This window comes from Hippopotamus amphibius, chromosome 13 (assembly GCF_030028045.1).
Source record: "Hippopotamus amphibius kiboko isolate mHipAmp2 chromosome 13, mHipAmp2.hap2, whole genome shotgun sequence".
In the NCBI taxonomy this organism is placed as follows: Eukaryota; Metazoa; Chordata; class Mammalia; order Artiodactyla; family Hippopotamidae; genus Hippopotamus; species Hippopotamus amphibius.
The window spans coordinates 81,817,438-81,832,411 of record NC_080198.1 but is presented as its reverse complement, the minus strand read 5'-3'; the positions used below and the strand labels follow the sequence as shown (position 1 = coordinate 81,832,411).

At 35.8% G+C, this 14,974-nt stretch overlaps 1 protein-coding gene across 2 annotated transcripts in view; it reads left to right on the top strand.

The window, feature by feature from the left end:
• ANK2 (ankyrin 2) overlaps positions 1–14,974 on the top strand; it is a 235,942-nt gene that overhangs the window by 103,594 nt on the left and 117,374 nt on the right. For both annotated transcript variants that reach the window (XM_057704400.1, XM_057704401.1), the window contains 5 exons: positions 2,711–2,809; positions 6,360–6,557; positions 8,751–8,849; positions 9,015–9,113; positions 14,237–14,335. In XM_057704400.1, the coding sequence (XP_057560383.1) occupies positions 2,711–2,809; positions 6,360–6,557; positions 8,751–8,849; positions 9,015–9,113; positions 14,237–14,335 (594 nt within the window). The remainder of the gene's footprint in view (positions 1–2,710; positions 2,810–6,359; positions 6,558–8,750; positions 8,850–9,014; positions 9,114–14,236; positions 14,336–14,974) is intronic.

Here is a 14,974-nt window from a genome sequence, read left to right as displayed (position 1 = left end):
GGGTTACCAGCTAGATAAATGGTGTCCCTTTAAGAATTACTGACATCACAGTGTGATTAGAACTGATTCCAGCGAAGAAAAAAAAGAGAACACAGGGAAGGCGACTCTGGAGGGGAGAAAAATGTAAACTTCAAACACAGTCTTAAGAATTTCAATTAAAAAAAAAAAGATGATGAAAGATCATAGCCCCTAAGAGTGAAAACTAAATAAAAAGAGTAAGTTAAAAAGTTTTTGAATACAAAACCTTTCAATAAAGATTTTTGGGAGGACGATAATAAGACACTGTACTTTGTTGAAAATATCCAAAATCTACCCAGATTGAGCGTGTTGGGCAACTTGAATTTGATATAATTCACATATCCTTTATAAGGGCAGATAAGTTACATCACTAAATTGTAAGATTTAGAACCAACTTTTTTTTTTTTTTTTTTTTAGAACCAACTTTTTAATCCTTATTGTGCTTGATGTTCTTGTGGGTTTATTCTCCATATTTTCCTGTTGTTGTTCTGAGAGCATTTTGGAGGTTTCAACATGATTACACAATGAATATTTCATGTAATCCGTAGAAAACAATACCCTGCCTTTTCAAAAATGGTTTAAGGCAGCATCCCTTCATCTTTCAAACAAGGCTGTGAATTAAACGGGGTAAGAAAAATCATCCTCATTTGACATATCGTGAAGCTGAGCCTCAAGAGAGATTCACCCATGGTGGGCTGATCTGAGACTCACACCCAGAGCTCTGTGATTCCAGGGCCTACACACTGGGCCATGCACATCATGCCTTCATTTGCTGTGTTAGGTTTCTCAAACTAGATCTCAGTGAAGCCCCCACCAAGAATATGTTTGAGAAATCAAGCTGCAGCTAATTGCTGTTGCACTTATATAGCAACCAGTGCTCTATATTTCCACCATAAGGCACTGATACCAAGACACAAAAGCATTATCATTTTAATCACTTTGCCCGCACAGTTTGTCTTTAAAGCTCCTTTTGGCAAACTTTAAAATAATTTGGCATCCCAACTACAGTAGTTTCTCAGAAGACAGTCTTTTCTTGCTAATTCCCAGGTAACCACAACTGCAAGGTCTGTTTTGGTTATCTAGTATCTCAATACTGGCTAAATAGATTTAACAAAGCAAGGAATAATTATCAAGATCCTTAGCCAAAAACAGATGACACACTCAAAGTTGGTAATTTGAATAGAGATGATTAATAAGGGCTTATTTATACCATTGTGGCTGGACTGAAGTGGAGGCACAAGGGATAGTGGGGTATCCTTGGGGCTAGTTAACAGCAGGGCTCATTATCAACCCTAGATCTGAAAGGTGAGAAGTAGAAGAGCCTTTCAAATGAGAAAATTGTATGGAGAAGGCTGCTTTGGCAGGACCATAATCTTGGGCAGAGTCACAGCCAGATCTAGGAGATCCTTCACGGAATTGCTTCCTTGTCTTGCTGCACATCCCATTGGCCAGCCCCAACCAGAAGCCAGAGGGCAGGGTAGCCCACTGATGCAATCTAGAGATATCAGACAATCTGACCCAAAACAGGGGAGAACAGTAGAGTGTGAATCTGGAAGGGCAAATGGAAGATAGTAACTTAGAAATCCCAGAATACTGGATCAGGAAGAGTATTATAATCCAGATGAATCCTATTTATTAGGAGGAAAGCATAACCCAGAGATATGGTCCATTAGAGTTCTGGAAAACTCAGAAGCTTCTAAAGTCCCCTAACTGCTCATCACCCCTCATTTTCTAGACCACTACCTACCTTCTCAACCTCTTTCCCAGAGACAATCTTTTTTTTTTCCTTTAAGTCTGAAATCACCAGTTAATGTATGCAATCATGATTTTATTTTCTGTTTCACATTTTGCCCATAATTCTTATACTTTGTCTCATATTTTCCACCTATGCTGCTTTTTTTGGCCATGCCACCCTAAAAAGAAATAAAACACAAAAGACAGTATTTGGAGATTGCTCTAGAATCAGAAACTACCTGTGACGTTATCAAGGTCAGAAAGTTTTATAAATAGCATTACATATAGTTGTGCCATAATTTTATTTAATGCTATTTTAATGCTGTTTATTGATAATAAATTTAATTTTTGAAAAATGATTATGTATTTTATAAAATGATGAAAAATATGAGTGGAAACCTTTAGAAGAATGTGAAAAAAACAACCTTTTCCTTTTACGAGCCTCAGGAGCATTTTGGGAGAATTTACGAAAATAATGGCAATTCAAGAGAGAAGACAGACGGACAAATTAGATAAAGAAGAATTTTTAGGAGTTGTGTTAGGACAACCAGAATGAAAATAGTATAACAATATGATCTCTGGGTGTGGCTCCAGGCAAGTAGGGCTTTCAAGTTCAACAAATGCAACACACTCTGCTTTTCCGTCTTCCTAAATATGCAAACACATGAGCAGCCACAGTGTCTTTTACATAAAACCTCCACACGTGGGATTTCTCTTGCTCCTTCCCTCTTTCTGTTTTGTCTCTGTCTTTCTCATTCTCTTTTTCTCTGTCAAGATCTCTCTGTCTTGTTTTCTCTCTTACTCTTCTTCTCTATCATTTAACTGACAGCAATTCTATTACTACTCTCTTGAGTCACTAGGACTGAGTGTGGAAGACCCTCTCTTCAAGGTGGCAATAGATATAATCTTGGTTTTTTAAAAAAAGGGAACTCAGACCTATCTTTTATTCCTTTGGCAGGATGGGTTGACACCCCTTCATTGCGCTGCAAGAAGCGGACATGACCAAGTGGTGGAGCTTCTGCTGGAGCGGGGGGCTCCCTTGCTGGCAAGGACAAAGGTGAGTTGTTATGAGGAAGACGGGGTCCAACAAACCCTTTAAGACATTTTTTTTAAAATTTTATTTATTTATTTATTTTTTTTGGGGGGGTACACAAAGTTCAATCATCTGTTTTTACACACATATCCCCGTATTCCCTCCCTCCCTCGACTCCCCCCCCACCCTCCCTTGAGTCCCCCCCAACCTCCCCGTCCCAGTCCTCTAAGGCATCTTCCATCCTCGAGTTGAACTCCCTTTGTTATACAACAACTTCCCACTGGCTATCTATAGGTATAGTCATTTTTTTTTTTTCCAAGACATTTTTTTGATAATCTCTATTCTTCTTGAAATCAAAGCATCAGCCAAGCATATTCTAGTTGCTCAATATTTGTGTTTGAGGAATGAGTAGTAGATATCAAACTTTGAAAATTATTTCAAATTTAAAAAACATGCATTAAGCTGTATTAAATGTATAACTTCAAGTTCTTTCCATGTTTTTTTTTAAATTTATTTTTATTTATTGGTTGTGTTGGGTCTTCGTTGCTGCACGTGGGTGCCCTGTAGTTGCAGAGAGCAGGGGCTACTCTTCGTTTTGGTGCACAGGCTTCTCACTGCAGTGGCTTCTCTTGTTGTGGATCTCGGGCTCTAGGCACATGGGCTTCAGTAGTTGCGGAGCGTGGGCTCAATAGTTGCGACTCGCGGGTGCTAGAGCACAGGCTCAGTAATTGTGGCGCACGGGCTTAGTAGTTCCGTGGCATATGGGATCTTCCCGCACCAGGGCTCGAACCTGTGTCCCCTGCACTGGCAGATGGATTCTTAACCACTGCACCACCAGGGAAGCCCCTCTTTCCGTGTTTTTACCTGCTATTCTCTCCGCAGGTGGAAATGTAAATATTACTGTATTATATGTAAATGAGAATATTATATATAAGTGAGAACATTTCTTACATTCTATTAGTCTGTCTTTTTATGATACTCTGAGATGGCTATAAAATACATGTAAAATTGTCTTTTAATGAAGCACAAGTAGCAATACAAGATGTCTTTTAGCTCTCCAATCTTTATCTCTTAGACAATAGACAATACTAGTAAAAAGAATTACTCACCAGTGGTGTTGGCTGATTATAATTGGGATTAATAGGTGATGTGGAAAGCATGAGTTAGTATAGCTACTAATTTATTGGCCACAAAGAACCAATAAACAAGCATCTTGTTCTCTATGGCACAGTACATCTAGTATTTTTTGTCTCATTTCATCAATATGCCCAACCATAGGGAAAACTCTTATCCATATAAATAGAAAACAAGGGATGAGCTGATTTGTTGGAAGTTTCCTTTGGGTTACTAGAAAATATCATGAGACAAAATTGAAGATAATCACACAGAGTTTTTTAATGGGAAATGTAACAACCCTTATATCCTTAAATGCAGCAAAAATTTAGACAAGGGACATGTCTTACATTTTCTCTGGATTTCATCTTCCCCATGCTCTGAACATGATTCATATCAACTGATGCTGTTACTAGGGTAAGCTGAGAAAAACAAAGCAGCCAAAACAAGCACATATTTTGAAATTTATATTATATCTTTAAAAAAATTTTTTTAGTCCCTCCCTCTGCTGTGTCTTTTTTAAAATTAATTTGTTTATTTATTATTGGTTGTGTTGGGTCTTCGTTGCTGTGCGGGCTTTCTCTAGTTGCAACGAGTAGGGGCTACTCTTTGCTGTGGTGCACAGGCTTCTTATTGCAGTAGCTTCTCTTGTTGCCAAGCACGGACTCTAGGCATGTGGGCTTCAGTAGTTGTGGCATGTGGGCCCAGTAGTTGTGACTCACGGGCTGTAGAGAACAGGCTCAGTAGTTGTAGCGCAGGGGCTTAGTTGCTCCAAGGCATGTGGGATCTTCCTGGGCCAGGGATTGAACCCGTGTCCCCTGCATTGGCAGGCGGATTCTTAACCACTGTGCCACCAGGGAATTCCCTACATTATATCTTAATTGAATATTTAATTGAAATCATTTGGAGCAAAAACCAGCCCACACATTCAAAATTTATATAGAATGAACTCAGTCTTTAGAGATGTGCCACACAGATCATGAAAGGGTGGCTTCAAATCAGAAATATACGAAGGTGAGAAATAAGTCATCCTCATTATTTTTATTCTCATACATATACTATGAATGTTGTAGAGATCTGTCTTTAAAATGTAACATTTTAGGCTGGGTAATGCAGAGATAATTATGGAAAGCTTTGTTGAAGAAACAGGTTAAAATTTAAATGGAAATAACAAAATTTCATACTAGTCATGTTATAACCAATAAAAGGCCTATATCAAATTGAAGGAGGCAGATATACTGTTCCACAAATCATAAAATAATCTCATCTACAGAATTTGCCAGTAATTGTCATATCACTAACGAAGATCACAGATTATCTAGATGGAACTTTTTAGTGGCTGCCTCGTAAAATCAAATATCATTCATATATAAGGATATAGCATAAAGCATCATATAGAGGTACAGCATAAAGCATTCATATATAAGCACACAGCAAAAAGCATCTGTGGCTGCATAATCTGTGACTATCCTACACTGTTGAAATCACCTTCCTTGTTGAGAATGTTGGGCCTATGGCCTATTCAGGCTTCTTTATCCAGACAGTTTCTGCTTCTTTGAATATAATGACTGCCAAACTAAATCCTTGGTCAACAGTTATTTTCTAGTGACTATATTTGCATTGATTAGCAGGAAAAGACAAAAGCCCCCTTCTTTAAATGGGCAAATGTTTTCTAATTTAGCTTTTTCCTATAAGCTTATTTATTTAACTTTAAAAAATGAGTCTTACCTAGACTAATAATTAGTGAATTATCGTGCTGTCTTGTGTTCTTGCTGTTGACCTCCTCTAAGAATTAAGGCTAGAGCTGTTTTTGTCAGTATGAATGATGATAAATTTAGATTATCCTCAAAATTTTAAAGCTGGAATGTCATTGACATGTGGTCCATATTTGCGTTATACTTTTCTAGCTCTTATCTGACTGCTTTCTCCAAATCCAATTCATGTCTCACGATAGGAAAAATAAGTTGCAGAATTTCCGAGCAGCATGGATCTAAGAGATGATCAAAGTCTCCTTCTCTCCTAGACCCACCCACTTGCTCCTCCTGCATCCACCTCCCCCTCCATTGAGACGTAAAGAAATTCATGCAGAGAAATTAATTGAATGTAGATTTCTATGTATGGAATTGGATACAGATAATTTAAGCATCAGCTATTACTTGTTTCAGTATACCTAATAGTGCCCTAATAATTGTGAGAGCCAACTGAATTGCTACACGTACTATATATTCATTCATGAGAGACATGTTAATTTTTGCCTAAGAATATCATAATTATGAAATTAAACATTCTCTTATCTTCCCTCTCTACCAAACATAGTCAGCTGTATGTTTAGGTGTCCAGTGGAAATTATTTTTCTCTGCTACCAGTGGTACCAAATGTCAAGAACTGACTTTGTTGTGTTTCAGAATCTGAAAGTAATGACTAAAATGTGGACTTGATTTGGTTTGATTTTGATGTGCAGAATGGGCTGTCTCCGCTTCACATGGCTGCACAGGGGGACCACGTGGAATGTGTGAAGCACCTGCTCCAGCACAAGGCACCTGTGGATGATGTCACTCTGGACTACCTGACGGCCCTCCACGTTGCTGCACACTGTGGCCACTACCGTGTAACCAAACTCCTTCTGGATAAGAGAGCCAATCCAAACGCCAGAGCCCTGGTAAACCTGGCCCAGTCCAGATTAACTGAATACAGATCGACACAAGCAAACCCACATTGATTGACCGATGGCTGCAGACACCAGCCGTGCATGGTTACAGATACGCAGTTAATTCTAAATTTGTCACCTCCCACAAGCTGCCTGCCTACTTCATGCCTTCACAGTTTGCTATTAAATGATGGCAAGGGTAGATTTAAGAGAACACCAAGGTAACATTGCCATAATTAGCAAATAAGGTATGAAACCTCTGGAGTGATAAGCATTTTTAAACGAAAAATAGAAGTTGAAAAATCGACAATTATAAAATAAGTTCTAGACACCTCTATATATATATACAGTCAGGGTAAAATTGAAAAACTTGAACTTTATTAATCTCTTTTTGGCTAAAAAAAAAAAAGGTTTCAAAGTGGTGAACAGATTTGACTATGTAAGATAATGTAAAATGTAATCTGTGAAGAATTCACTTGGAGATTTTCCTTATTGACCTGATTACTCAACCATAGGCTAATAGGAAAGTAATGCTTAGCATCTTTTTGCTTCAGGAAGCATTTTTATATAAACCATTTCAGGAGTTGCTCAAGAGAAATCTGCAAGAGGCTGTCCCTAGAGCAGCTTCTGTTTCTCCCAAGGTCTAATATTGAAAAAATCTTCCTTGCTTCACTTATATTCTAACCACAATCACTGAAAGTATTAGGCATGTACTAATTTATGCCTCTTGTTTCCTAATTCTCAAACTTAAAGCAAATCCTTTTTTCTATTTGTTAAATGGTTTATGTAAGTTAAATCAGTCTTTAGACGGTCAATATTTTAAGAGAATGTCATTAGAATTAGCAAATATTGAATCATATTTTATTATAAATTTTCCACTGGAATCAATTTATTTATTATTGCCTGGAAAGCAACTATACTTTTAGGTTTATGTACAATTTTGTGAGGATATTTATTTTCTTATAAGGAGGAAAGTACTTATTTTCAATTGGATGGTGGTCAATAAGCATGTAAAATATCATACTCTAATCACTGCAGATCTTTTAAGTGCTGCATATACATGTGGTTATTTATATCTGGCTTATTACATAGCTCATAAATGGGAAATTACTTAACAGATATTGTGAACAATAATGTCGTTAGGTTAAAGAAAATCATATGCTTTCCTGAGAACTGCTAGTGTAGAAAAATATTGACTGATAAACAGTGCCTATTGGGACATGCAACATTGTTAACTAGCAGAATAGATACAGTAATTCTATATGGAGACGTCATTGTTCAAATAAAAATATAATACTGAGATATAACACACAAGGATTAAGCGTGAGGCTAGTTAACAAATTTTTATGTAGTTTCCCCCAATTCTGCACATTAGCCTAATACGGAATGTTAGAAAGTACCTTAAAGACTTCTCCACATTCCTTTGCTTCTAAGAGATAGCTTCTTCCAGTTATCCCAAAAATTCTCCATGCCTGTTTTGAAAATATTCAGGAACTTAATAATTTCTTTTTAAAACAAAATATATCTGATTGACATATAAAAATATGTTATTAAAAATATAAGAAATATAACTTCTGGGTATAAAATCTTATCAACATAATGATTTCTGCTAACATGCAACAACTCATAAAAACTTTTTAATATAAACAATATAACTTATGGATATAAAGAATTATCAACACAAATAATGCTGTCTGTTAATTTGTAACACCTATTCCCTGAAGAATGTAGCTAAGCTGAAACATTTATTATGGAGGTAGTTATGCTTTTAGATTTTTGAAGTAAAACAGGTAATAATTTTTCTCATTAAGAAATAGCTCATCATCAGAAACACACGTGCTTATCTTTGATGCATCTTTAAACCATTTCATAATCTGACCAATCAGTATACTTTAAAACATTTTAGAACTTCTAAAGTATCATTGCCTCCTTTTTTCCTTCTTGGAAGAGTAGGCCCCTGCAGTTTTCTTCCTTTTTTTCTCTGTAACCATACAAACTGTGCCATACCTGCCCACCACACGTAAGCCAAGTTCAGAGGCTTCAGGAATATACTACCACTTTCTCTCTAAATCCAACACCTACAGCATTTGAAGAAATGGTAACACTACGTGACGATGTAATGTTACTGCCTGCAATGTGCCAGCATGGAGTTGTGTGAGAATCGTTTCTGCATGTTTTCAACTAACTTGATTGTCTTTTGCACAGAATGGTTTTACTCCACTGCACATTGCCTGCAAGAAAAACCGCATCAAAGTCATGGAACTGCTGGTGAAATATGGGGCTTCAATCCAAGCTATAACAGAGGTAGAAAAATGTTTCAGCTTGTCACGAAACAGTCCTTCTCTTACTCCTTCTTCCCCTTCCTTCCATCCATCTTCTGTCCTCTTCACTCAAGTTTTATTTATCTGAAGAAGCCCCAAAGCCCCCACCGGTGCAGAGGAGTAAAACTGCTGTCGCTTTGTTTCGCAGTCTGGCCTCACACCAATACATGTGGCTGCCTTCATGGGCCACTTGAACATTGTCCTCCTTCTGCTGCAGAACGGAGCCTCTCCAGATGTCACTAACATTGTGAGTATGGCTTGGGTCAGAATAACCACAGGGAGAAAGAGCGAGAGGAAGCGTGTGGGTGTGTAGGGATGTTTGTGCGTGCATGTGTGTGTGTGTGTGTGTGTGATCAAAGCTCTGTGACTGAGCTTTGCAAAGAGCCCCCATGATAACATATTGAAATAATTGCTAGAACATTGCTGAGAGGAACCCCATAGGGTAAGAAGTGTTTTAGAAAATAATAAAATGGAAGCTGTGGAGTAAGACTGTGACAGCTTCCTGGTGCAGATGAATCGAACATGCATCTTAAATACACTCATAAAACAAAAGACATTTTAAAAGCTCCTCTGAACGTGAATGATTGATTGGAATAAAATGTTCAGGACTCACTCTACTTGCTTGAGTGAATCGTATTCCAGGTAATTTTGATTAAAATACTAAGTCAGTACCATAATCACATATATCAAATGATTAACGAGAGATAGACCAATATTAGAAAATTCTTTACTTAATATCAAATTCTCCCTCCTTCAATTACGTGGATTTTCCATTTTCTAACCTTACTTTGAGTTTGCTTTTGACCTGGTTTGCTAAATTAGTTATACCTTGCAACTTCTTTATGTATCCTGAAATCCATGTTGGTCTCCAGACAACTTTTGTTCTGCCAATAAATGCTGGATTTTCCAGAATTCTTCTACCTAATCTAAATTAGGATTTTTACTTCCTATTTCTTTATATTTCTTTTATTTTCTTTGAGTCTGCCCAGTTAAACTTTGTTCACTGAATGCAGATTTTTCTCCTGAGCAAGAGAACTTGCTCTGCACAAAATGCTGTCATGTATTTGAAGTTCATCAAGAAGGCCCACTGGAATACTGAGATTTTTAAAAAGTATTCAACAGAAATAACTCCCCAAATAAATGTTAGTGCTTATTGTTAAAATGAATTGTATTTTTAAAAGCAATTGGCTTACTATTGTTGCTAATTTTTGGTATCCCATTCCTTTAGAGTTGTGAAGTGGAATGTTCAGTTTTACTTTTCATTCATCTACCCTGTCATTTTCTCATTTCCTTGTATTTTATACACTGTTTCTGTACTGAAGTTTCTGATGTGTGGACAAAATCCATGTGAAATAAATTTATTTGGTTTTAAATATGATTTAATACCTCTTCATATTATTCACAATTGGAGTATAAAATCATTAAAGAATTAAAATATAGTCTGTATTTATACATTCCCCTAATTATAACTTATTGATCCTAAAGTAATAATATATGCTAATTTTTAATTTCTCCATTAAGGTTAAGAGTAATTTCACAACATGCCAATTTGAGTTTAATTTATGGTCACTTCTTACAACTTTAAAAGAAATCAACAGCATCCTTTTTCTGTTCAGAGATGACCACCTCCCTTTTTTAAATTGAAAGCTATACAAACCAGTACCTTTTAAAAGAAGTTCTCTGAGTACTTTCCCACTGTACTGTATTTTCCTTCTTTGCATTAAAATGCCTACAGGATCTCAGGAGTAACGGTGATACTATGTTAAATTATATTATCATGTTATCATGATAGCATAGACAAGTATATTCTATGCAATGCTTGATTGAAATCCCCTATGTTAATCTTTTTGAGGGGAGATTTTTGCAAAATCATCAAAGAAAAGCCACATGAAATGATTGTATGATTTTGTGGCACTCTTAATTTGCTTCCTAACTGACCAATTCCAAATTATTGGATAGTTATGGATTTACTCCATATTGATATGCTCCACCCTGCAAAAGAAACAAAAACAAAAACAAAAAACTGTATAGGCTACATATAGATTTTCAAATAAAAATAAACAAAACATCAATTAAAATAATAAAAATGTTGACATATTTAGGTTCTTAAATACTCCCAAATTTGGCAGTTGCTATATTAAAATTTAACTTCTACCTGTTGGTCATTATAAAGTTCTTCATTTTGTTTTATCTTCTCATTTGTCCATTACATACTCGTTCCCTTCAGCCCTCTCAAAACAAATATTTGAGAGGCACCTGCCAATGTATTCCTCTCCTCAAACGTGTATCCTACTTCCTTTTTGTTTGTTCATTTTAATTTTTGTATAATGTGTCCTTCAGGGAGCAGATACCATATAGAGAGCGTTGCCAGATAAAATGCAGGATTCCTGGTTAAATTTGAGTTTCAGATAAACAACAAATAATTGTTTTTAGTATAAGTATGTCCCATGCAATAGTTGAGGCACACTTATACTAAAATAGGTATTCTTTGTCTGGAATTCAGATTTAACTGGCCATCCTGTATTTTAATTTGCTAAATCTGGCAACCCTACATTTAGAGGAATTTAACTTTCTCTAGCAGTGGGATGCCTGTGAACTGGTGTATTCTCAGAACGTGAGGATATAGATACTGGATCCAAAACTCTTTGCGGGTTGATTACGAAACCGTGTGAACACTGACTGCCTGCTTGCTGTGTCAGAGTTGGTCATATCCTGACCCCAAAGTACCCTACCCTTGGAGCCTTTGTGTGTTGCCTGAAATCATGTTGCATTTTTGAATGCAATGCTGTCTGTTGTGCTTTGATGCTTTCCAACTGATGCAGCCAAAGTGGAAGTCAGCAGAGTCAAGTTTTAACAACTGGGAGGAGGGGCATGAAATGTAGTACCTGCTTTGGACATGAGCATACCCATTCTCCTGCCAGTCTTGTTTTTGTCTTAAGATTCACTACAAGTGTGAAGTGTACCAATAACTCAGTCAAGTGCAGATATTATTACTGCAAAGCTCCCTTTTCAGAAAGCTCACAAATGCACTTTAAAACCTAGAAAGCTGAACTGTCAGTCGTAATACACCCATAATCCAAAGTAGTCATTGACAACCGTGGCAGTAGAAAACCCAGCACTTTGGGGGCTGTCCAGAGTGCAATGTGGGGGACAACTGAGTTTTTTTCTTCTTACAGTAAATCAGTGGCTTCATGGCTAAGTTCACACTTCATATTATGTTTAAGAATTTCCCCTTATCCCTAAAGTTAATTAGTTTAAGATAAGGAAAACACGGCATTGAATAAGAAGAGGTGCTCAATAACTAAGAAATGGAAGTTATTGATTAAAATGCATATACCCTCTTTCATTTTCTTATTTATACTTATGTATAAACAAGTGTAACATAATATAAAAGGGTAAGGGCAGTTTATGTAAAGGTCGATTAGCCAAAAATCATTAAAAAAGGATTAAACAAGACCATTGTTTTAAAGTAGAGAGACCATTTGCATATATATATGTGTGTATATATATATATTTTTTCTTTGAATATAATGTTTAATACTTTAGGTTAGGTTTTATATCTAACTTGTCAATTTCAAATGTGTAAACATCATAAAAATAACTTATTTTAAACATAAATAAAGGTACTAGAAATACTAAGACTAGTATTTGAAACCTTTTACATTTTGAAAACCTCTTATTGATAAAGCTTGGCTTGTAAATGTATAAATTCATCATTGAGTAGGTACTCCTGAGGCCTCTTTGACTTAACTTCTTATAAGGAAAATCATTTTTGTCTTCATTTCCATTAAAATTAGTAAAATTGCTATACTATTATAAGACTTAGAAATGGAATAAAGATTTGAGGGTTTTTTTTTTAACAGTTAGAAGATCACAAGCTTCATCTATTTAGAGACAGGTTTTACGTGATGTAGAAAAGTTAAAAGTCATGGTTGTCTGAAGAGCAAAAATCTTGTCACATATCCAAAGTCTGAAAACAAATACTGCTATTCTGATCATGTTGTTTTATGTAATAACGTACTCCAGATACATTTACTTTACAAAAGTGAAAAGGCATCATCAGAAAATAAGGCCATTACAGGATAAATGAATCATCAACAGAAAGAAAATTAGAGTAGACATCCAATTTAATGCTTTCAAAATCAAATCATTGGAAATGAATTTCTCATAACTTCATAAGGTCTCTAAAGACTAGCAAAAAATGAACTGAAAGCTAAGTACCAAACTAAAGTTTGTCTTAAATCTGGGTTTAAGGGTTTGTTGTGCAAGGAATCAAAAGAAATTATTCACTGGAATTTGTCAAACGTTATCCAATTACCTCAACCAATGTTGAAACCAATTTAGTTTATTTGGAATAGTTTACTTTACCTGGTTGAAATCAACCTTATTTTCTAGTATAGTTGTGGTGACTAAAATAACTTTTATTCCAGCATCTTATTCTTTTATAACTGTAAAATTGTTTGAAAGAATGAATCCCTGCTTTCTTTAGAACTACATGTGGTTTTAAAATATGCTGATGGAAAAAAAACCTTCTCTTAGAGGCAGCAATTAACAGGCTTCCCAATGAGAAAATTCTCTTACATCTAACCATCATCCTTCATGCTGCAGGTTAAGCTACCTTTACCTGACAAGTATGTCTTCCTGGACGCAGCACTAAGATATTTGAGGAGAGACCTGAAGCTCAGTGCTGCCCACCTCAACTGTTAACATTGCCTTACTCATCTCTAAGTAGTTCTCTCAAATAACTGTCTATAATTAAATATGCTTATCAATAATAAGTAGGGGATCTCCTGGGCAAATCAGATTCCTCGTATGAACACTCTTTATCTAGTTTCATAACACAAATAAAGCCGATGTAAAAAAATAATTTATTTCAGAAGTAAATTTTGAATTCTGAAAAGAAATGACATATATGCTACAGATGATGTGATTTTTTTGCACTGCATTGCCTTGATCTTCAGCAGCTAGAGTTTCTCATAAAAACAGGATCGAGTTGTAATCACATGTTTAAGTGTGACATATTTTAGGTTTTTGAAGGATGAAAGGTAACTTCATATCACCAAAAGCAATGTAGGTTATGCCATGTTGATTGTAAAGTTAAACCTCAGGGTATCCTGAATGTTTGGGTAAGTTCACTAATTTGTCATGAGTGAAAAAGAAAAAAATAAACACTTGTCTTATCCTTTTGAAGACGGAGAAGATACAAAACTGTTTTTTCCAGACTAAACAATTATGAAATAATTACGCCTTTTCATAGTTTTCTTAAACTTTTGGATATAATGCTATATTTCACAAAAAGGCACAATTTTCTTCTATGCCATGCAGAGCAGTGGGTTTACTTACGATTGAATGATCTTTGTTTCCTGGCAGCGTGGGGAGACTGCATTGCACATGGCAGCCCGGGCGGGGCAGGTGGAAGTGGTCCGATGCCTCCTGAGAAACGGTGCCCTTGTTGATGCCAGAGCCAGGGTAGGTGTCGGTGCTTGGGGTTTTCTTCTGTTGTGTGCATGAGTTCCATCTTTAAGAGATGCTGCTGTTGTTCGTCTCTTGATGTGGAAATGCCAAGGACTGTAAGAAAAAACATCAATTCAGTAACAGTTTTTCAGGCAAAAATAAAATGGTACAGTAAATATACACAATGGAAAATGCACTTCAATTTCAGAAACACTAACATTTGAAAAAAATATAGATTTAGTACTAAGAAATTTGGCGTTCACTAACATTTTAATAATTTTTTAACCTATGAAAGCACTTCTACATATATTTTAATTTTCATGACTTAAAACATTTTAACCTATATTATATATACTATACACATTAAAATTTATTTCTTACCACCAAAGGCAATCACATTTCCATAGACATTCCTCATTAGTTACTTAAAAACAAATCATATTCAAAGTTTTGTTTCCCTTCATCTCTTTTACTTTCCTCATTGCTATGATGAGTTCTACTTTTCTTCTTACTCTGATTTTCCATATTTAGGCGTTCTGTCCTTCCACTATTCCAAAATAAATGAATTTTGGCCCAGGAGATTGTGTGATTGAATTCTCCTGTTTCTAATTCCCACAACTTGATTTTTTTTCTCCTTTTAAAAAAATTTCCATT